At 42.5% G+C, this 14,318-nt stretch overlaps 2 protein-coding genes across 7 annotated transcripts; both read right to left on the bottom strand.

Moving 5' to 3' along the window:
• Positions 1–776: 776 nt before the first annotated feature.
• On the bottom strand, positions 777–7,928 carry si:ch73-100l22.3 (centriolar coiled-coil protein of 110 kDa). Of its 5 annotated transcripts, none has more exons than XM_057361872.1 (12): positions 7,911–7,928; positions 6,670–6,735; positions 6,455–6,590; positions 6,282–6,371; positions 3,968–5,303; positions 3,677–3,765; positions 3,203–3,331; positions 2,992–3,111; positions 2,776–2,865; positions 2,571–2,687; positions 1,735–1,802; positions 777–1,047 (listed from the first exon to the last, which is right to left on the bottom strand). In XM_057361872.1, the coding sequence occupies exons 3-12, from the start codon at positions 6,584–6,586 to the stop codon at positions 939–941; spliced, it is 2,280 nt and encodes a 759-aa protein (XP_057217855.1). In that variant the 5' UTR covers positions 6,587–6,590; positions 6,670–6,735; positions 7,911–7,928; the 3' UTR covers positions 777–938. The 5 variants fall into 5 exon arrangements, 4 of the variants coding, with proteins under 4 accessions (XP_057217855.1, XP_057217854.1, XP_057217856.1 ...); XM_057361871.1 differs by lacking the exon at positions 7,911–7,928 and adding an exon at positions 7,080–7,143; XM_057361873.1 differs by lacking the exon at positions 7,911–7,928 and having other exon boundaries at positions 2,992–3,108; positions 6,670–7,063.
• Positions 7,929–8,380: 452 nt separating this feature from the next.
• On the bottom strand, positions 8,381–14,312 carry mafgb (v-maf avian musculoaponeurotic fibrosarcoma oncogene homolog Gb). 2 transcript variants are annotated; one of them, XM_057361875.1, is made up of 3 exons: positions 13,082–14,312; positions 12,935–13,002; positions 8,381–12,837 (listed from the first exon to the last, which is right to left on the bottom strand). In XM_057361875.1, exons 1-3 carry the CDS (start codon positions 13,116–13,118, stop codon positions 12,358–12,360), a joined length of 585 nt encoding a protein of 194 aa, XP_057217858.1. In that variant the 5' UTR covers positions 13,119–14,312; the 3' UTR covers positions 8,381–12,357. The 2 variants fall into 2 exon arrangements, with proteins under 2 accessions (XP_057217858.1, XP_057217859.1); XM_057361876.1 differs by having other exon boundaries at positions 13,090–14,312.
• Between the last annotated feature and the right edge of the window lie 6 nt (positions 14,313–14,318).

The following is a 14,318-nucleotide window of genomic DNA, read 5'->3' as shown; positions in this document are numbered from 1 at the left end:
TTAAATCATAATATGTGCAGATATAGTATGTGAACTTCTATCCTTATGAATGCATTTCAAATTCATGCAAAGATGCAAATACGTAGATCATTTAAACTATTCCCTATAAATAACATTTGTATTCCAACTTAGTATGTCTGCTATGGCCTTCTGCTGATTCCACTACAGTACAATGTCTCAGCCACACGCAGTTCTTGATATATAACAAACATTTCATATACATATATATATACTGTATATAGTTTGTCAAAATTATCCGCAATGAGGGTGATTCAGATCTTTGTAGGTGTTATCTAGATGAGAAGGTATGAAAAATGCCCTTTTCGATGGAGAAAATATGGAGCCATGCGACACAAAGACCCTGAGGATCATGTGATCACTTTTTTGCATTTACATTGTTCGATTTTGAGTTTTACTTCAATAGACAGACAGCGTTGTCTTTCAAACTGGAATTTTAAATTTTATTTAAAAAATAATTAAATATGCGTTGTTGCCTGGAGGGTAATGGTTCTGGTGGAAATTTGGCCCAATTCCATCCAGACAGCCAAAAAACTCATCTCCGAAAGCACTTACAGTAACTAAAATTAAATACTACATCTGTCTATATCTCTCTTTTTTAGTCTGTTCACTGGCTTATACTTTCTGAATGTTGTGACTGAAACTTCGTATTACAGGCACTATTGCCTTAAGATGAATCACTTGTATTCCTCAACTGTAAGTGGCTTTGGATAAAAGTGTCTGTTAAATGAATTTAAATGAAGGTCAAGATCTTTGGATGATTATGAGAATCATTTATTAAGGTTTGTACAGACTGGGGGTCTGAAAAAAGTTATAACACCTCATAAATAAATAAGAGCTGGCAAAACATTGAACAAACATAATAAAAGCACAAAGGGAGAACTTCATGAAGGCACACAGCTGGATGTGATGGGTCGTGTTCACCGGGGACTTGTTTTCTTTGAAACACGACAAATCTTTGGCACAAGAGTCCATGACTCGTCTCCAGACGGTGAAAACTTTGACCTGACTGTAGATTTCCTCTGTAACCTAAAACCAGACACAAAACACATCGTGACAGTATCACAGATGTCAGGAATCACACATTCTCTCATTCTGTGAGATCTATTACTTATTCTTCTAAATACATACATAAGGGTTTTAGAAACAAGATTCCCTCTATCAGCACTGTCATTTTCACAACCGCTCTTCAGTTTTGTATGGAAAGCTGCTTTGCAACAATGCAAAACTGTGAAAAGCACTACCTAAATAAAATGAATTGGCGGTTGTTGACGAAATTCTTCAAGTAAAAAAACACTGTGATGAGAAACACACCTCGCACAGAGCCGGTGGTCCTCCAGGTCACCCATTCTACATATAACTGCTTTTGAAATGATACTTCATAAAAGCACAACACGACGGCATTGAAAATCATGTAGGACTGAACAATATATCAAATCATTGTGAATATTGCAGTAGTATGCAATAACTAAATGATTGTTATACTAAGTTGTGTGTAGTGAAAGTTTGAGATGATAAGCAGACAGTAAAGACACTTGACATGTGAACGTGTGAAAGATCATCATCATCAGAATGAATGTTGATGCAGCTGGTTTGATCATGTTTAGTTGTTTTGATATAATATACAGATTTGACAAACTCAAATAAAAATGTGACATATGACGTGCTTTAAACCGTGCTGTGTCTGTAGTGAGATATAGTGATAGTGACACTCACATGGCCAGTTTTTTGCGTTCTAAAGCTTTTCTGGTAGCAGCAGACAGTGAACCCTTCAATTTATTCCCCTGAAACACATCAATATAAACACATTCTCCATGACTGATGAAGTCTCGTGTTCAAACCACTGACCTATGAAAACGACTGGATTGTGGCTAGAACGCTCAACCAACGGCAGGTGGTGAAGCCACCGGAAGCGATCGCGCCGCCATCTTGGTATGCCCAACGGACAGAGAGCGCCATTGACTTGCAGTCAAAATGACCATCTGAAATAACCGTTTTTCTGCTTATTAGGCGCGCGACCCGTTTTTAGTTCACATGTGTTTAAATGAATTGTTGCGTTCCAATGTTGATGATTATTTTGGGCAGAATTGCGACGAATGGACATCAGTGTATCTTGGTGAGTTGCACACATGTGTAAATGTTTAGAAATAAAGCTTCGTGACTTCATGAACATATACAGCCTTTGTATTCAGAAGAAGCACATGTGTCATTCGTCTGCGGGTCTGATGTGTACGCTGCTGTCATGAAAATGAACGTAACTCACTCTAGATGTAATAAGACGGGAAAATTCCAGACTTTAAATAATTACCCGTTTACATGCTTAAGACCTAATTTGCTTTGTAAGAATGTACAGTGAGACTTTAGATATGAAAACGGGGTCTGGTAAGGTACTGATTTATCATTCATGTGTGATTTGTTTAATAGAAGGTGTGGGCATACCAACATGGCGGCGCGGTAGCGTCAGTGTAAAGACGTCGTCCAGTCATTTCTATAGAGCAACATTACTGTTATCGAGTGTGGATTTCTTGAATGAGCAGCAGGTTGTTCCTCACGTGTTCTCTGAAGCGTCTCTCTCTGGTCACCTGTCTGTCCTGATGAATCATCTTCATGCGCTCACAGATGCTGCTGTTGAACATGATGTTGTGGAACTCGTATCGCGCGGCACGCAGCTGATGACGCAGACACAGAGACAAGCAGTCACGTGCAGAATGCAGATTCTGATTGGGTTTGGTGTCATGATTCTGTGTGATTGTTCACCTGCAGAGAGACTCGCTCCTGTAGCATGAGATCCTGTCGGCTGCTGAAATCTCCTCTGACGGTGGTCTGATGCAGGAACTGCTGCGTGTCCTGAGAACACAACATCTGCTATTAAAATGATCTGGTCTGAACAGCAGTCGAGAAAACCAGGGAGAACTTGACACACGGGTTTAAAAGCACACAACAGCACACACACGAATCATCCATCGCTGTCACCTGAACTGTTCTGACCAGCTGTGACACACGTTCTGTACGCAGGAGTCTTCGGGTCAGGAAGCCTTTCACTGCAGCCGCCAGCAGAGGGCGACAGGACGCAGGGAGAGACAGACAGGACTGCTGCGAGACAGACAAGACAGTGAGCAGATGTCACTTCCCTACAGCTTCTGAAACACTTCACAGTGTGTGTGTCGTGTGCTGCTAGTCGTACACGTGACGTGTGGTGTGTGCGGGAGGGGCTTGTGAACACAGACGAGGTCGAGGTGTCCTCCAGACGTGCGCCCATGCTGGGACGAGGGAAGGACACGCTCCTCAGAAACTGGTATCGCACAGCCAAAGACTGAAACAAAAGCAAGAAGGCAACATGTACTATCATCAATTTTCTACTGTCCTCAGGACTTATTTTCAGAATCAAAACACTACAGCGAGAGAGAGAGATCATGAAGACATTTCAGCTGTTAGACAGACAGACAGCGCTGGACTTGTGTAACCTCTCATTACAGGATTGAATCAGACAATAAACATCAGCAGGAACGTTTGACTATATAACGAAGACTGAATAACAGACATTGACTGTTGATTTACTGAACGTCACTTTAAATTCATCCTGAATCCGTTTGACAAGCGTTGCCCTGACACGTGCGAAGTGTGTTTGAGGTCAGTGAGCTGTGATGATGATGATCACCTGCAGTAAATCCTGCTGTCGTCTGCGCTCGTCCTCCAACAGAACTCTCACCCGATCCTCCGACTGCGGCTGCGCAGACGTCTGCACCACTGATGATTCATGACAGAAAAAAGACTGATCAGTCAGTATCACAACAGTCATCAGGCTTTTCCATCCAATCAGATTTGTGCCAATAAAAACACGAAAATATACAATAAGACCAAACTAATCAACATCATATGGTTTCACAAGCTTGCCGTTTGCTAAAGTACGGCATGTTTTTGTTCTTGAAAGTTCCGTTTGATTACTGACCTGTGTGTGGTTCAGGGCTCATGGCGTTCATGAGGAGTCTGCGTTTGGCTCGAGACACGCCCTCATGAGCGCCCGTCTCAGGGGTCAACTGTGTCCAGAGGCTGGAGGGGGCGTCTACGTCATACGACTGACAGAACGACGAGCCAATCAGGGAGCAGTGTTTCTTCTCTTCAGAGTCATGGGGTTGTTTGTGATTGGACGAGTCGATGAGGACGCCGGAGGGCTTGTGTGAGGGGTGTGTGATGAGCGTGCAGCTGCTGTTCTCTGTGCGTGACGACGTGAGCGTTGACTCCAGATCTGAGATCAGTGCTTTCAGACTGGATAAGTTGAACTCTAACTGGGCGATTTGCTGTGTTTGCTGTGAGCTGCCGTCCACGTGCGCCCCTCCGTCATCCGTACGGCTGGAGAGCGATTCCTCCTCACGCTCCACACAGACAGCTGTTTTCCGCACGGGAACCCCGCCGCAGGCCTTTTTACTGCGTGCAGGGCTCAAGCAGAACTTGGGTGCCGGGACGCTGGAGAACTTCCTGCCAGCTGCTGAAGAAGATCTGCACACAGCCACAGGTTTCTGTTTGGAGAGGTACAGAGATTTGGCAGAAGTGGACTCCTCTGTGAGAGAATCGTGATGTTCTTCAGGACGGCCGTCTGACGTCTCCGTGTCTGCATCGGAGTGCTGCAGTTTTACTTTTCTCCTCTCTCTTGCGTTGCTGAGCTCCGCCCTCCAAATCTGATTGGGAAGGAATTCCTGGTTTTCTTTGTCGGACAGGCCGTGTTCGTCGGTGGACTCCAGAGTTGGCGCTTGACTGCGCAGGAGCCGCTGGCGTCGCCGGTAATCCTGAGATTTCTTCAGAAGGTTCTGAAGACTCATGCGGTACGGCTCCGAGTCTGCGGTCTCCTCCTCTAAGGCTGAGCCGTCCACTGGAGCATGGCTGATGATGTCACTTCCTGTACTGGGCGACCGAGTGGTATTTAAACAGAAGCCTGCAGAGGATCCGTTGTTCTCCACCCAGCTGGAGTCATCACAGGTGACATGTGTGTTTTCATTGGTCACGTACCCTGATGACATCATCATCTGGTGGCTGATGTCACTGAGAGGATGTTTATCGGAGTGACCACGAGCTGTGCCAGCACCATGAAACACACCTGTGATCTGCGTTTTCTCCAGAGAATCCTCCACGGGAAAAGCTCTCGGCTGATTGGCTGGCTGGGCGTCATGAGCGGTTGATGTCAGAGGAGGACAGGTGAAGATCTCTTGACTCTGTGTGATGTCATCACTCGTCTGGTGTTCAGTGCTGGACGTCTGAACGTCTGCAGTCACTGTTTCTCTTTTAAACTCCTTTACACACACACACACACACACACACACACACACGTTACAGTGAACACTCTGTCTAAATGTGTGATGAAGGACAGATCAGCACAGATAATATAATATATCTTCATCATTTCTGCTCTACACTATAATCTGCACTATCGGTCGAGAGGTTTTCAACATTTACTCACTCCCTTATTCACATTGTAGAAAAACAGTAAGCTCTTCAAAACTGTGGAATGCCACAAAGGCAACTATGAGGGTTATATTTCAACTAAAATAATCTAAACTATCAAATAAACCTTTTAAAAGATCTTCACTGTAGTCCCCTTTTGCCTAGAATTTGCAGAAAGTTTCTCTTGGCATTTATCATGCCACTTTTTTTTACAATATTCCCATCAATTCCGAGCTCTTATCGGCTGCTCTTTTTCATTACTTAGTCAAAGTCATCAATTTCTTTTAAAAAATGACATTAGTTTATATTTGCACAATTACATTACTGTCTATGAAAGTAATTTCACACATTGAAGCATGCACCCGGCGATGGGGTAGTTTACAGCAGGTGAAACTCACAGGTCACATGTCACTCAATATTACAATACATCAGCAGAACATATCATACACGAAACACTCAAGCACAAATGTTGATCACACATGTCATGTATGCTAAAGATAAAACAACACTTCATTATCACCGAAAGAAGTGGCTAAAAGCAAAGCAAACGTAGAAAAATGTTTAAATAACCACCTTACCTTCTACTGAAACGGTCATCATTAGTTCTGTTTATGTCTGTATTTGTTGATCTATTTCTATTTTTTTCTCATGTAATTTACATTTCTGCGTTTAATCTTTTTTTTTTTCATGGATAAGGGATGAAAATCAGCAAACTCAGCTTTAAGTACAGTATCTGACGGTTGAATGTGTAAGTGCTTCACATTTGAGGTCATATATTACATTACATTATGGATTTATCTAGAGTTGATGACACGTGTGTAACTCACGCTGTCAGATGTCTTCTGTCTCCTGCTCTTCATCACACTCAACACTGTTTCTCTCAGAAGTCTCATCTGGTCTCTCTGCCGCTCACTCAGCTGACACACACACACACACACACTCACACACAATCAGAGATGATCATGATCAATGTGTTGTAATGATGACGATGACGTCATACCAGAGGAGGCAGGACACAGACTCCATGAAACACGATGACAGATGAAGGTTTACTGACAGACTCTTCATCTTCATCATCGTCATCAGCTGGACTCTCACGGTGTCTCTGAATGAAATCTTCATAACTCTCCATTACACTGAAAAACACGTCAAACGAAGATTGAAATATAAATCTAACACGAGCTTTTATAAAGTGAAATATGAAAACACACTCACCTTGTATTAATGTCAGTGTTTCTTTGCTAAAGTCGCTTCGTTTGAATAAACAAACACTGTCGTGGACTACACAGATACCACAATAACGTCATTAAAACGGAATAAGGCTGTATAGAACAGTCATTGAAAGAGCATGAAAACAATACGTTTGATTAAACAATAAGTAGAACACACTCGGTTTTATATTTAAAAACAAACTGTCTAGCTCCGTGGGCTTCTGTTTCACGAAATGTTTACATTTCCGCCACAGCAACGACCGTTAACGCCGGACTGGAGTTTACACCGGATCCGGACTCACTACAGTATTTAAAACCAGCTTTACTTTAATCACATACATTCAGAGCACTCCGCTGCGATTTAACGACTGTTCTCGTGAAGATTTTGTTATCAAATACATTTATCATAATAACCTCATCGTGTAGAATAGATTGGTTTGCCGCTCCATGTTTTATCTGTCACGCGCGCGCGCTCAGGCTCTGTATTAGCGGGAAATGAGCTCTACTGCCCCCTGCAGACCCGGATGAAGCGCTTATGAGAACAAAGGATCATATTTTAATACGTCTAAACCTACTTTTGTGGTATTTATCAAAATCACCAAATCATTGTTTGATTATAAAGTTATGTTTTGTTGACAAAAAAGCAATTAAACATGAAACAGATCTGTACGGCCCACAATATTCGCTTTGTAAAATTGAAAAAATGGGAACAAAACCTCCTTCATTTCTTTTTCTTAATTACTGCCCCAGAGGACCAAATATGCAGTTATTCAATTTATTTATCTAATAATAGCGAAATAAATGAATAAACGACTTGGCTAAACACATACAAATATTTTAGTCAGTTCATTCTAGAATCACTTTTATACATTCATTTATATTAGATTATTAATTGTTCCTATAAACTGAACGCATAAAAAAGCTTTAGACTGTTATAAAATATTGCAATACTGCGTCGTTATTAATTTCATTCTTATAGAAGCTCGTTTTATCACTAGGCTACTTAAAAGCACACACCTAACTTCACAAGCCTCAATATATAAAAATAAATCATTGTAGGTACTATTTCATACTGGTTTTTAATTTTGGGATAAAATTCTAAGCAATTCGATCTCAATGTTAGCGATGAGGGCAAGTAGCAAAATATGTAGGCCAACTATATAGGCATTTCTGTGACTTTGGATATTTTCTGATATTGCCAGCCAGGTTTCACTCTGAAGTAAATAAATAGAAATGCATCATCACCAGTCATGTCTGTGAGGTGAGCAAATGTGTTTTCAGATGGCCCAGTTCTTCTGCAGAAGTGGCGCATGTTGGGACCGAGTTTTGATCTGAGAATGACTTCAGACTAACACACAGGTCACAGAGGAAGTGACGTCGGTGGTTGTCAGGAACACATGTGTGGTGTAGAGGGATCAGCAAACACCGAGGTGTCGCAGAATGTAGACGTCTCTCATGATCGTGTCATGTTTTACTATTGTCAGGGCCAAAAATACGCCCGCCGAGAGCGCCTTTAAACTGGGTCATGTGCTGTCTCTCTCCTGAGCTCGCTCTCTTTTTTCAGGGTCCATTGGAAAAAAATCAAATAAAATGTGGCAATGCTATTCATGGCACACAGGTTTTAATTCAGGAATATTTCTTATGCATGCTAAATTAGGTCATTAGTCTCATTATAGATTTCACCTGTCATAAAAAAACCATTAACACACCCGAGATGTTTTTCAAAATGTATTTTATTAGTCATATACAAAATAAAGTAAGCTGTATATCAACAAACATACAGTATATACATCAATAAATTAAAGAACGCCCCGGACTGACTGATACAGTTAACTTCATCAGTATATACCAATACATTATATTACTTATCTACAAATTGCAAAGGTACAATAACTTAGTTGATAAATACTTACAATTAAATGGACTTTCACGCTATCTATATTTCCCATACAAAGAACTAGGATATCTTAATTTAATACACCCCATCGAGAAAAACAACAGAACTGTTTTATTATTTCTTTTCAGACAAAAAAAATCCATCATAATAAACTCACAGCAACGTATAGCTCGACATTTCTGACCGTACAGATGTCGGTACAGTGATAAACAGCTTATAGAGTCACCAATATACTCCTGTGACGTTCAAAAACAAAGAAGAAAACGGGGAGGGGGGCAACTCTAAACAACAAGAACAGAACATTAAGAAGCTGAAATCTACATTTGTCAAGTGCAGCATACAGACCAAACATGTCGTATAGATCAAATCATTTATTTCAACCGTATAACACAAATTTCAGGTTGCGATAAACACCAACAAGTGTCATCAGCACAACGATAGAGGACGCGTGACGTTTACTGACCCCTTCAGTAGTAAATCTAAAGTGATGCAGAGATTAAATAAAACATGTTAATACGGGAGTCCCATGAGGCTCAGAGGAGAAAACACGGCACCATCCAGAGGACGTCTGAGCAAAACTGGGACAGAGTTTCAAAGATAGCGGACAGCAGGTCGACCGCTCGCTCTCCATCCATCTGCTTATGAAGAGATTGATCGCAGAACTGAGGCCTGTCAATCATGTCTGTCAATCGCAGAATCAATCTTAAAGGGACAGTGCACCCAAAAATGACAATTCTGTCACCATTTACGCACCCTCGAGTTGTTCCAAACCTTTTTTGCTGCTGAACACAGAGAAAGATATTTGGAAGAATGTCAGTCATTTTCAGTTCCGGGACATCATCGACTATCACAGTAGGAAAAATGTAAATGGTAATCAAAGGAGCTCCAGAACTGTTTGCTTTCCTAAATTCTTCAAAATATCTCATTATGTGTTCAACATATTTTTTGTCCCAGAACTGAAATTACTAACATTCTTCCAAATATCTTTCTTTGTGTTCATCAGAACAAAGACATTTATACAGTAAATAATGACCGGATGTTCATTGATGGGTGAACTGTCCCTTTAAATCAAACTTCTGTCATCATTTATTCTCTCTCCTGTGGTTGTAAATCTGTATGCGAGTATTTCTACAGTGAAACAGATATGTCTCGATGTTTTTGTGTTCATACAATGGAAGTCAATGAGGTTCGGTGTTGTTCTTCAAAATATCTTCTTTTGTGTTCTGCAGACTACACAGGTACAGGTGTGACGTGGCATGAGAGTGAATAAATGATGACAGAATTCTCATTCTTGAAACGAACGGTGCCTTTAGTGTAAGCAGGATGTATATTTGTCAGGTTTTAATAAGACCGCTAGCCGAGGCTGTTGGCTAAACTCAGGATTGTCTTATTTTACCACAGAGTACTATTTTCCTTCGCCTCCTGGGACATGGCACTGTTTCAGAAAGAAAGAAAAAACACAACGACTCGTTGAAATGAAACCACTGATGCCAAGTTCAGGTTGTGAAGCCCTTGTTGGGTAAATTCTCAATTTCTGCAGAAATGTGAGCGTGAGTGTTCGTCACATCCTCACAAGCCATTATTCACAGACAACAGAGAACTCTATTCCTATGGACCTTCTCTCTACCAGCGGCTGATTTGCATATACTTCATAGGTTCACTTTTAACACCACGACAAACATTACGATCACATGAGGAGTCGCTCCCCCCACACGTGGAAGATTCAAGAAAGTCTTTATCGGCCAGTACTGCTACCAGACATACAACAAAAATCACATTATCATCGTTTGCAAGTAAGCTAGAATATTTTTTCTTCGAATCCTTTCGATATATCGACTATAAATGCTGGACACGCCACGGCTGATAGGAGAACGTTACCATTGTTACGAAAGCGACGCCGAGACGGACTAAAGAACATGACGAAACCATTTCACAGATGAGCCAGTCAGAGGAAGCCGCCGCCGCCCATCTACATCCAGAATAATACACGAATCTGATCACAAGATTAAAAGGCTAAAGAATCTTGTGCCGCTGAAGACATCATTATTCCAGTACACATGTCGTCCTGTTGCGTTTCTTTACATCTATACTGCTTTCATATTACCGAACAATTCACGTAGCGATTCATTCTTACAATGAATCGTTTCAGAGTCGTTCGTTCACACATGAAACTCTGTGTAATAATAGTGCAGATGTGGCGAAAACGCATCAATAGCGAAACACTTTGTTTTAAAGAAGAATCGAGTGATTTTCACAGCAGTCAAACATCAGAGACGCGTCACTGTTTTCACGGTTTAAATCAGTGCCGATACAAGAGACACGACTCGCTTCCCTGGCGTTCAAAGCAAAAACCAAAGAAAAACAACAACAAATATAACCGTAGCATAAAAACAGTGTACACCAAAATATATATATTTATATATATATATATATATATTTATTTAAAAAGAAACAAGAAAAGAAAGTCACACTTCACATGAAACGGGTCAAACGCAAGGGATGAGGACGCAGTCCTTCCCAGAAAGCCCTGCGGCAGTTTCACTTTCCTGAGAAGTCAAGCAGATGTCATGCGTGTGTATGTGCAGTCTCACGCCGCGGGGATTCTGGGTAAACCGAGCTCATCGTCTGCGTTTGAGTCCGCTGGATAAAAGCATCACATCCACGTGATAAACAACAGCGCCACCTCACCGGTACAAATCACACCACACGCGCTAGTCCACAGTTTCACGCGCCTAGAGTCACTAGAAAAGCTATTGACTTCAATAGTTAAGCCACTTTTGGTACAATTGCAAAAAAGAGAGCTATCAAACAACTTTAGATTTCTTTTTTAAACATTTTATAAATACTGCAAGATACTCTGTGGTTGTTGTTTTTTTGTTTCTTTTCTTTTTTTTTTTTGCGTTTATAAAATTCAAGACTCCACCATATAGACAAAGATTTTCAGAATACGTTACGAATATGTCACGGCAACAAATTCATGGTAAAGCTTGTGGGATGGACATCACCCGACAGACGCAAAAGTCTGCTGTTGATGTCGTCGTTTTTTCTTTTGTCCTTGTTTTGAATCGACAATGAAAAAAAGAAACGGTATTACGGGATATTAATACCTTCACTGTGAAGATCACACACGTGGAACCCGCGATGTAAACAACTCCTCAAATGACAACAGAAGACAGATTCACAGGTTCCACAAATCAAACACAAGCTGTAGTTCAACACAAACATGTTATTGCCTCGCCAATAAAAGTCTCAAAGAAGATTTTCTGCAAATGAACTGCTGGCAGATCCTGATAGCTACCATATGAACGACTCCGCCTCCTCTCCTCCTGCCCATCGCTGATTGGTCAGTGCATTAATGAAGCTCAGGTAAAGGGCGTTCCCCTCGTTATTAAACGATACTCTCATACATCGATTTCTCCCTCTGGAAGAAGCCTGACCAGCGTAAAGTGTTTTGTGCCTGCGGTCCGTAAACAAAAGGACGGAAACGTGTCGATACATCAAATGCACCGTATAAAAATGACAAGAACATAAACACAGACTCTTGGACCCAATACAAAAGTAGCCGATATTTGTACAAAACGATGAGAACGTAGGCTGCATGTTCGTCGTCGTTTTCTTTTTTTGGAGATAATTTGGAGATGGTGTTTTGGAAGCCCAAGTGAATGAACCGTCCTACGTGCGTTTTCCTCCGTTCGTAAACCACACGAGAGAGAGAGTATATTCTGGCGGAAGGAATCGAAAGGTCCTTCACCTAAAGCATCATGCACTGACCAATCCTCTCGCCCGTCTGCGATACTAAGACCTGGCATCAGTCTTCGACTTGACTATCGTGATGACGCTCGTGGCTCCCACCTTTCCGGGAATGAGCGGCCCAATGACGGAGGCCAGGGGGCCGCGTGGAGACACGGGTACGGCTGCGTTGGATATGGGGGCCACGGGCCCTCGGGCCACAGTTCTGGCGAAGCTCTGCAGAGCCTCGTATTTGGATCGCAGCGTGTCCAGCTCCACCTTCATGCTGGCGTTCTCCGAGGCCAGCTTTTCCACTTCCTGCTGTAGCTCCGCCTTCTGCCGCTCCAGCTCCTCCTTCTGGGTGACGCGTTTGACACGGCAGCTGGCGGCGTAGCCCCGGTTCTTCAGCGTCCGCCTGCGCTGCTTCAGCTGCAGAATCTCTTCTTTGGACAGACCACGCAGGTGTTGGTTGAGCTCGCGGACGGACATGGACACCAGCTCGTCGTCCGTGAGGCTCGTCCCATTTTCCCCCGGCTCCCTCTTCACCTGACAGAAGGAACGGGGACGAGAAACGTTTCGTTAAACGCAGAAGAAAAAAGGACTTATATTTTGTGAATAAACGGCGAGAGATGGCGGCGCTCACCTTCAAGGCTTTGTTTCCTTTGTTAGTGGTCGTCATGCCACGAGGAACCACTGGCAAACCACGCAGATCTAAAACATGAAAGAAACGTTAAAGCCTGAAATAAAGCCTGGAGGAGCAGAATGAAGAGCGTTCTGTTATATCGCTTACACATCCACCTGTGAAGCTCTACAACTCGTTCACTCATGAAAAACAAACAACGACATGGCTTCTGAGATCGCCGGGAGAGAAGCAGGAGAAATCAGAGCCGCGTTCATATCTCAATCCAAGTGTAAACGAAAGCAGACGCATTTCTCTACAGAATAAAAAAATGGACTAGTGAAAGTGACTTCCTGTTTCAAACTTCCTCTGTGGTCGTGGTGGTTGGGTGCGTAAAGTTCTAGAACACCTACGAGCATTAGAGCAATGCTGACGGCTGATAGGCTAGAGAAGAACCAATCAGAGGACAGAAGAGCACTGATGAGGAAGTGAGGGTTCGGGCTGCCGTCCAGGGGATTACCGGCCTGTGATGTGATGTGATGTGATGGAGGTGAGAGAACCCTCATCGTATGTGTGTTCATGATGCTCCTTCATTTCAATACAGCAGAGAAGTCAAACACAGCTACAGCTCACACACGTGACATACATCATTCATACATACAGAAGACATGACATGAAAATGTTTTACAACTCAAACAAGAAGCGGCACCTCGTACTGCAGAAAACACACACACACACACACACACACACATGTTGGGTTTCCATGTTTTATGGGGACATTCCATAGACACAATGGTTTTTATACTGTACAAACTGTATCTCATATTCCCTCCCCCTAACCCTAACAATCACACACAACTGTCTGCTCTTTTACATTTTCACAAAAGTTCATTCTGTATGATTTATAAGCTTGTTTCCTCATGGGGACAAAAAAATGTCCCCACAAGGACAAGGGTTTTGGATATTGCCATCTTTGTGGGGACATTTTGTCCCCATACCGTAGGGTTTACCCTTCACACACAGACACACACACCTGAGAGTGAACATCTGAGGACATCAGTCTACTGCTGTGACATCACAAAAAAGCCATCAGACAGACAGACAAACACACACACACACACACACAGAAACAAAGACACACACACACACACACACACACACAGACAGAAACAAAGACACACACACACACACACACACACACACAGAGACAGACAGACACAAAGATGGACGGACAGACAGACAGACGGACAAACGAACAGACAGACGGACGGACGGACGGACAGACAGACAGGCGGACAGACACAAAGATGGACGGACGGACGGACAGACAGACAGACCCAAAGACAGACAGACACAAAGACAGACGGACAGACAGACACAAAGACGGACGGACAGACACAAATACAGA

This window comes from Triplophysa rosa, linkage group LG20 (assembly GCF_024868665.1).
Source record: "Triplophysa rosa linkage group LG20, Trosa_1v2, whole genome shotgun sequence".
In the NCBI taxonomy this organism is placed as follows: Eukaryota; Metazoa; Chordata; class Actinopteri; order Cypriniformes; family Nemacheilidae; genus Triplophysa; species Triplophysa rosa.
Note: the sequence above shows the minus strand (reverse complement) of the source record. Positions and strands in the feature narration are given on the sequence as shown.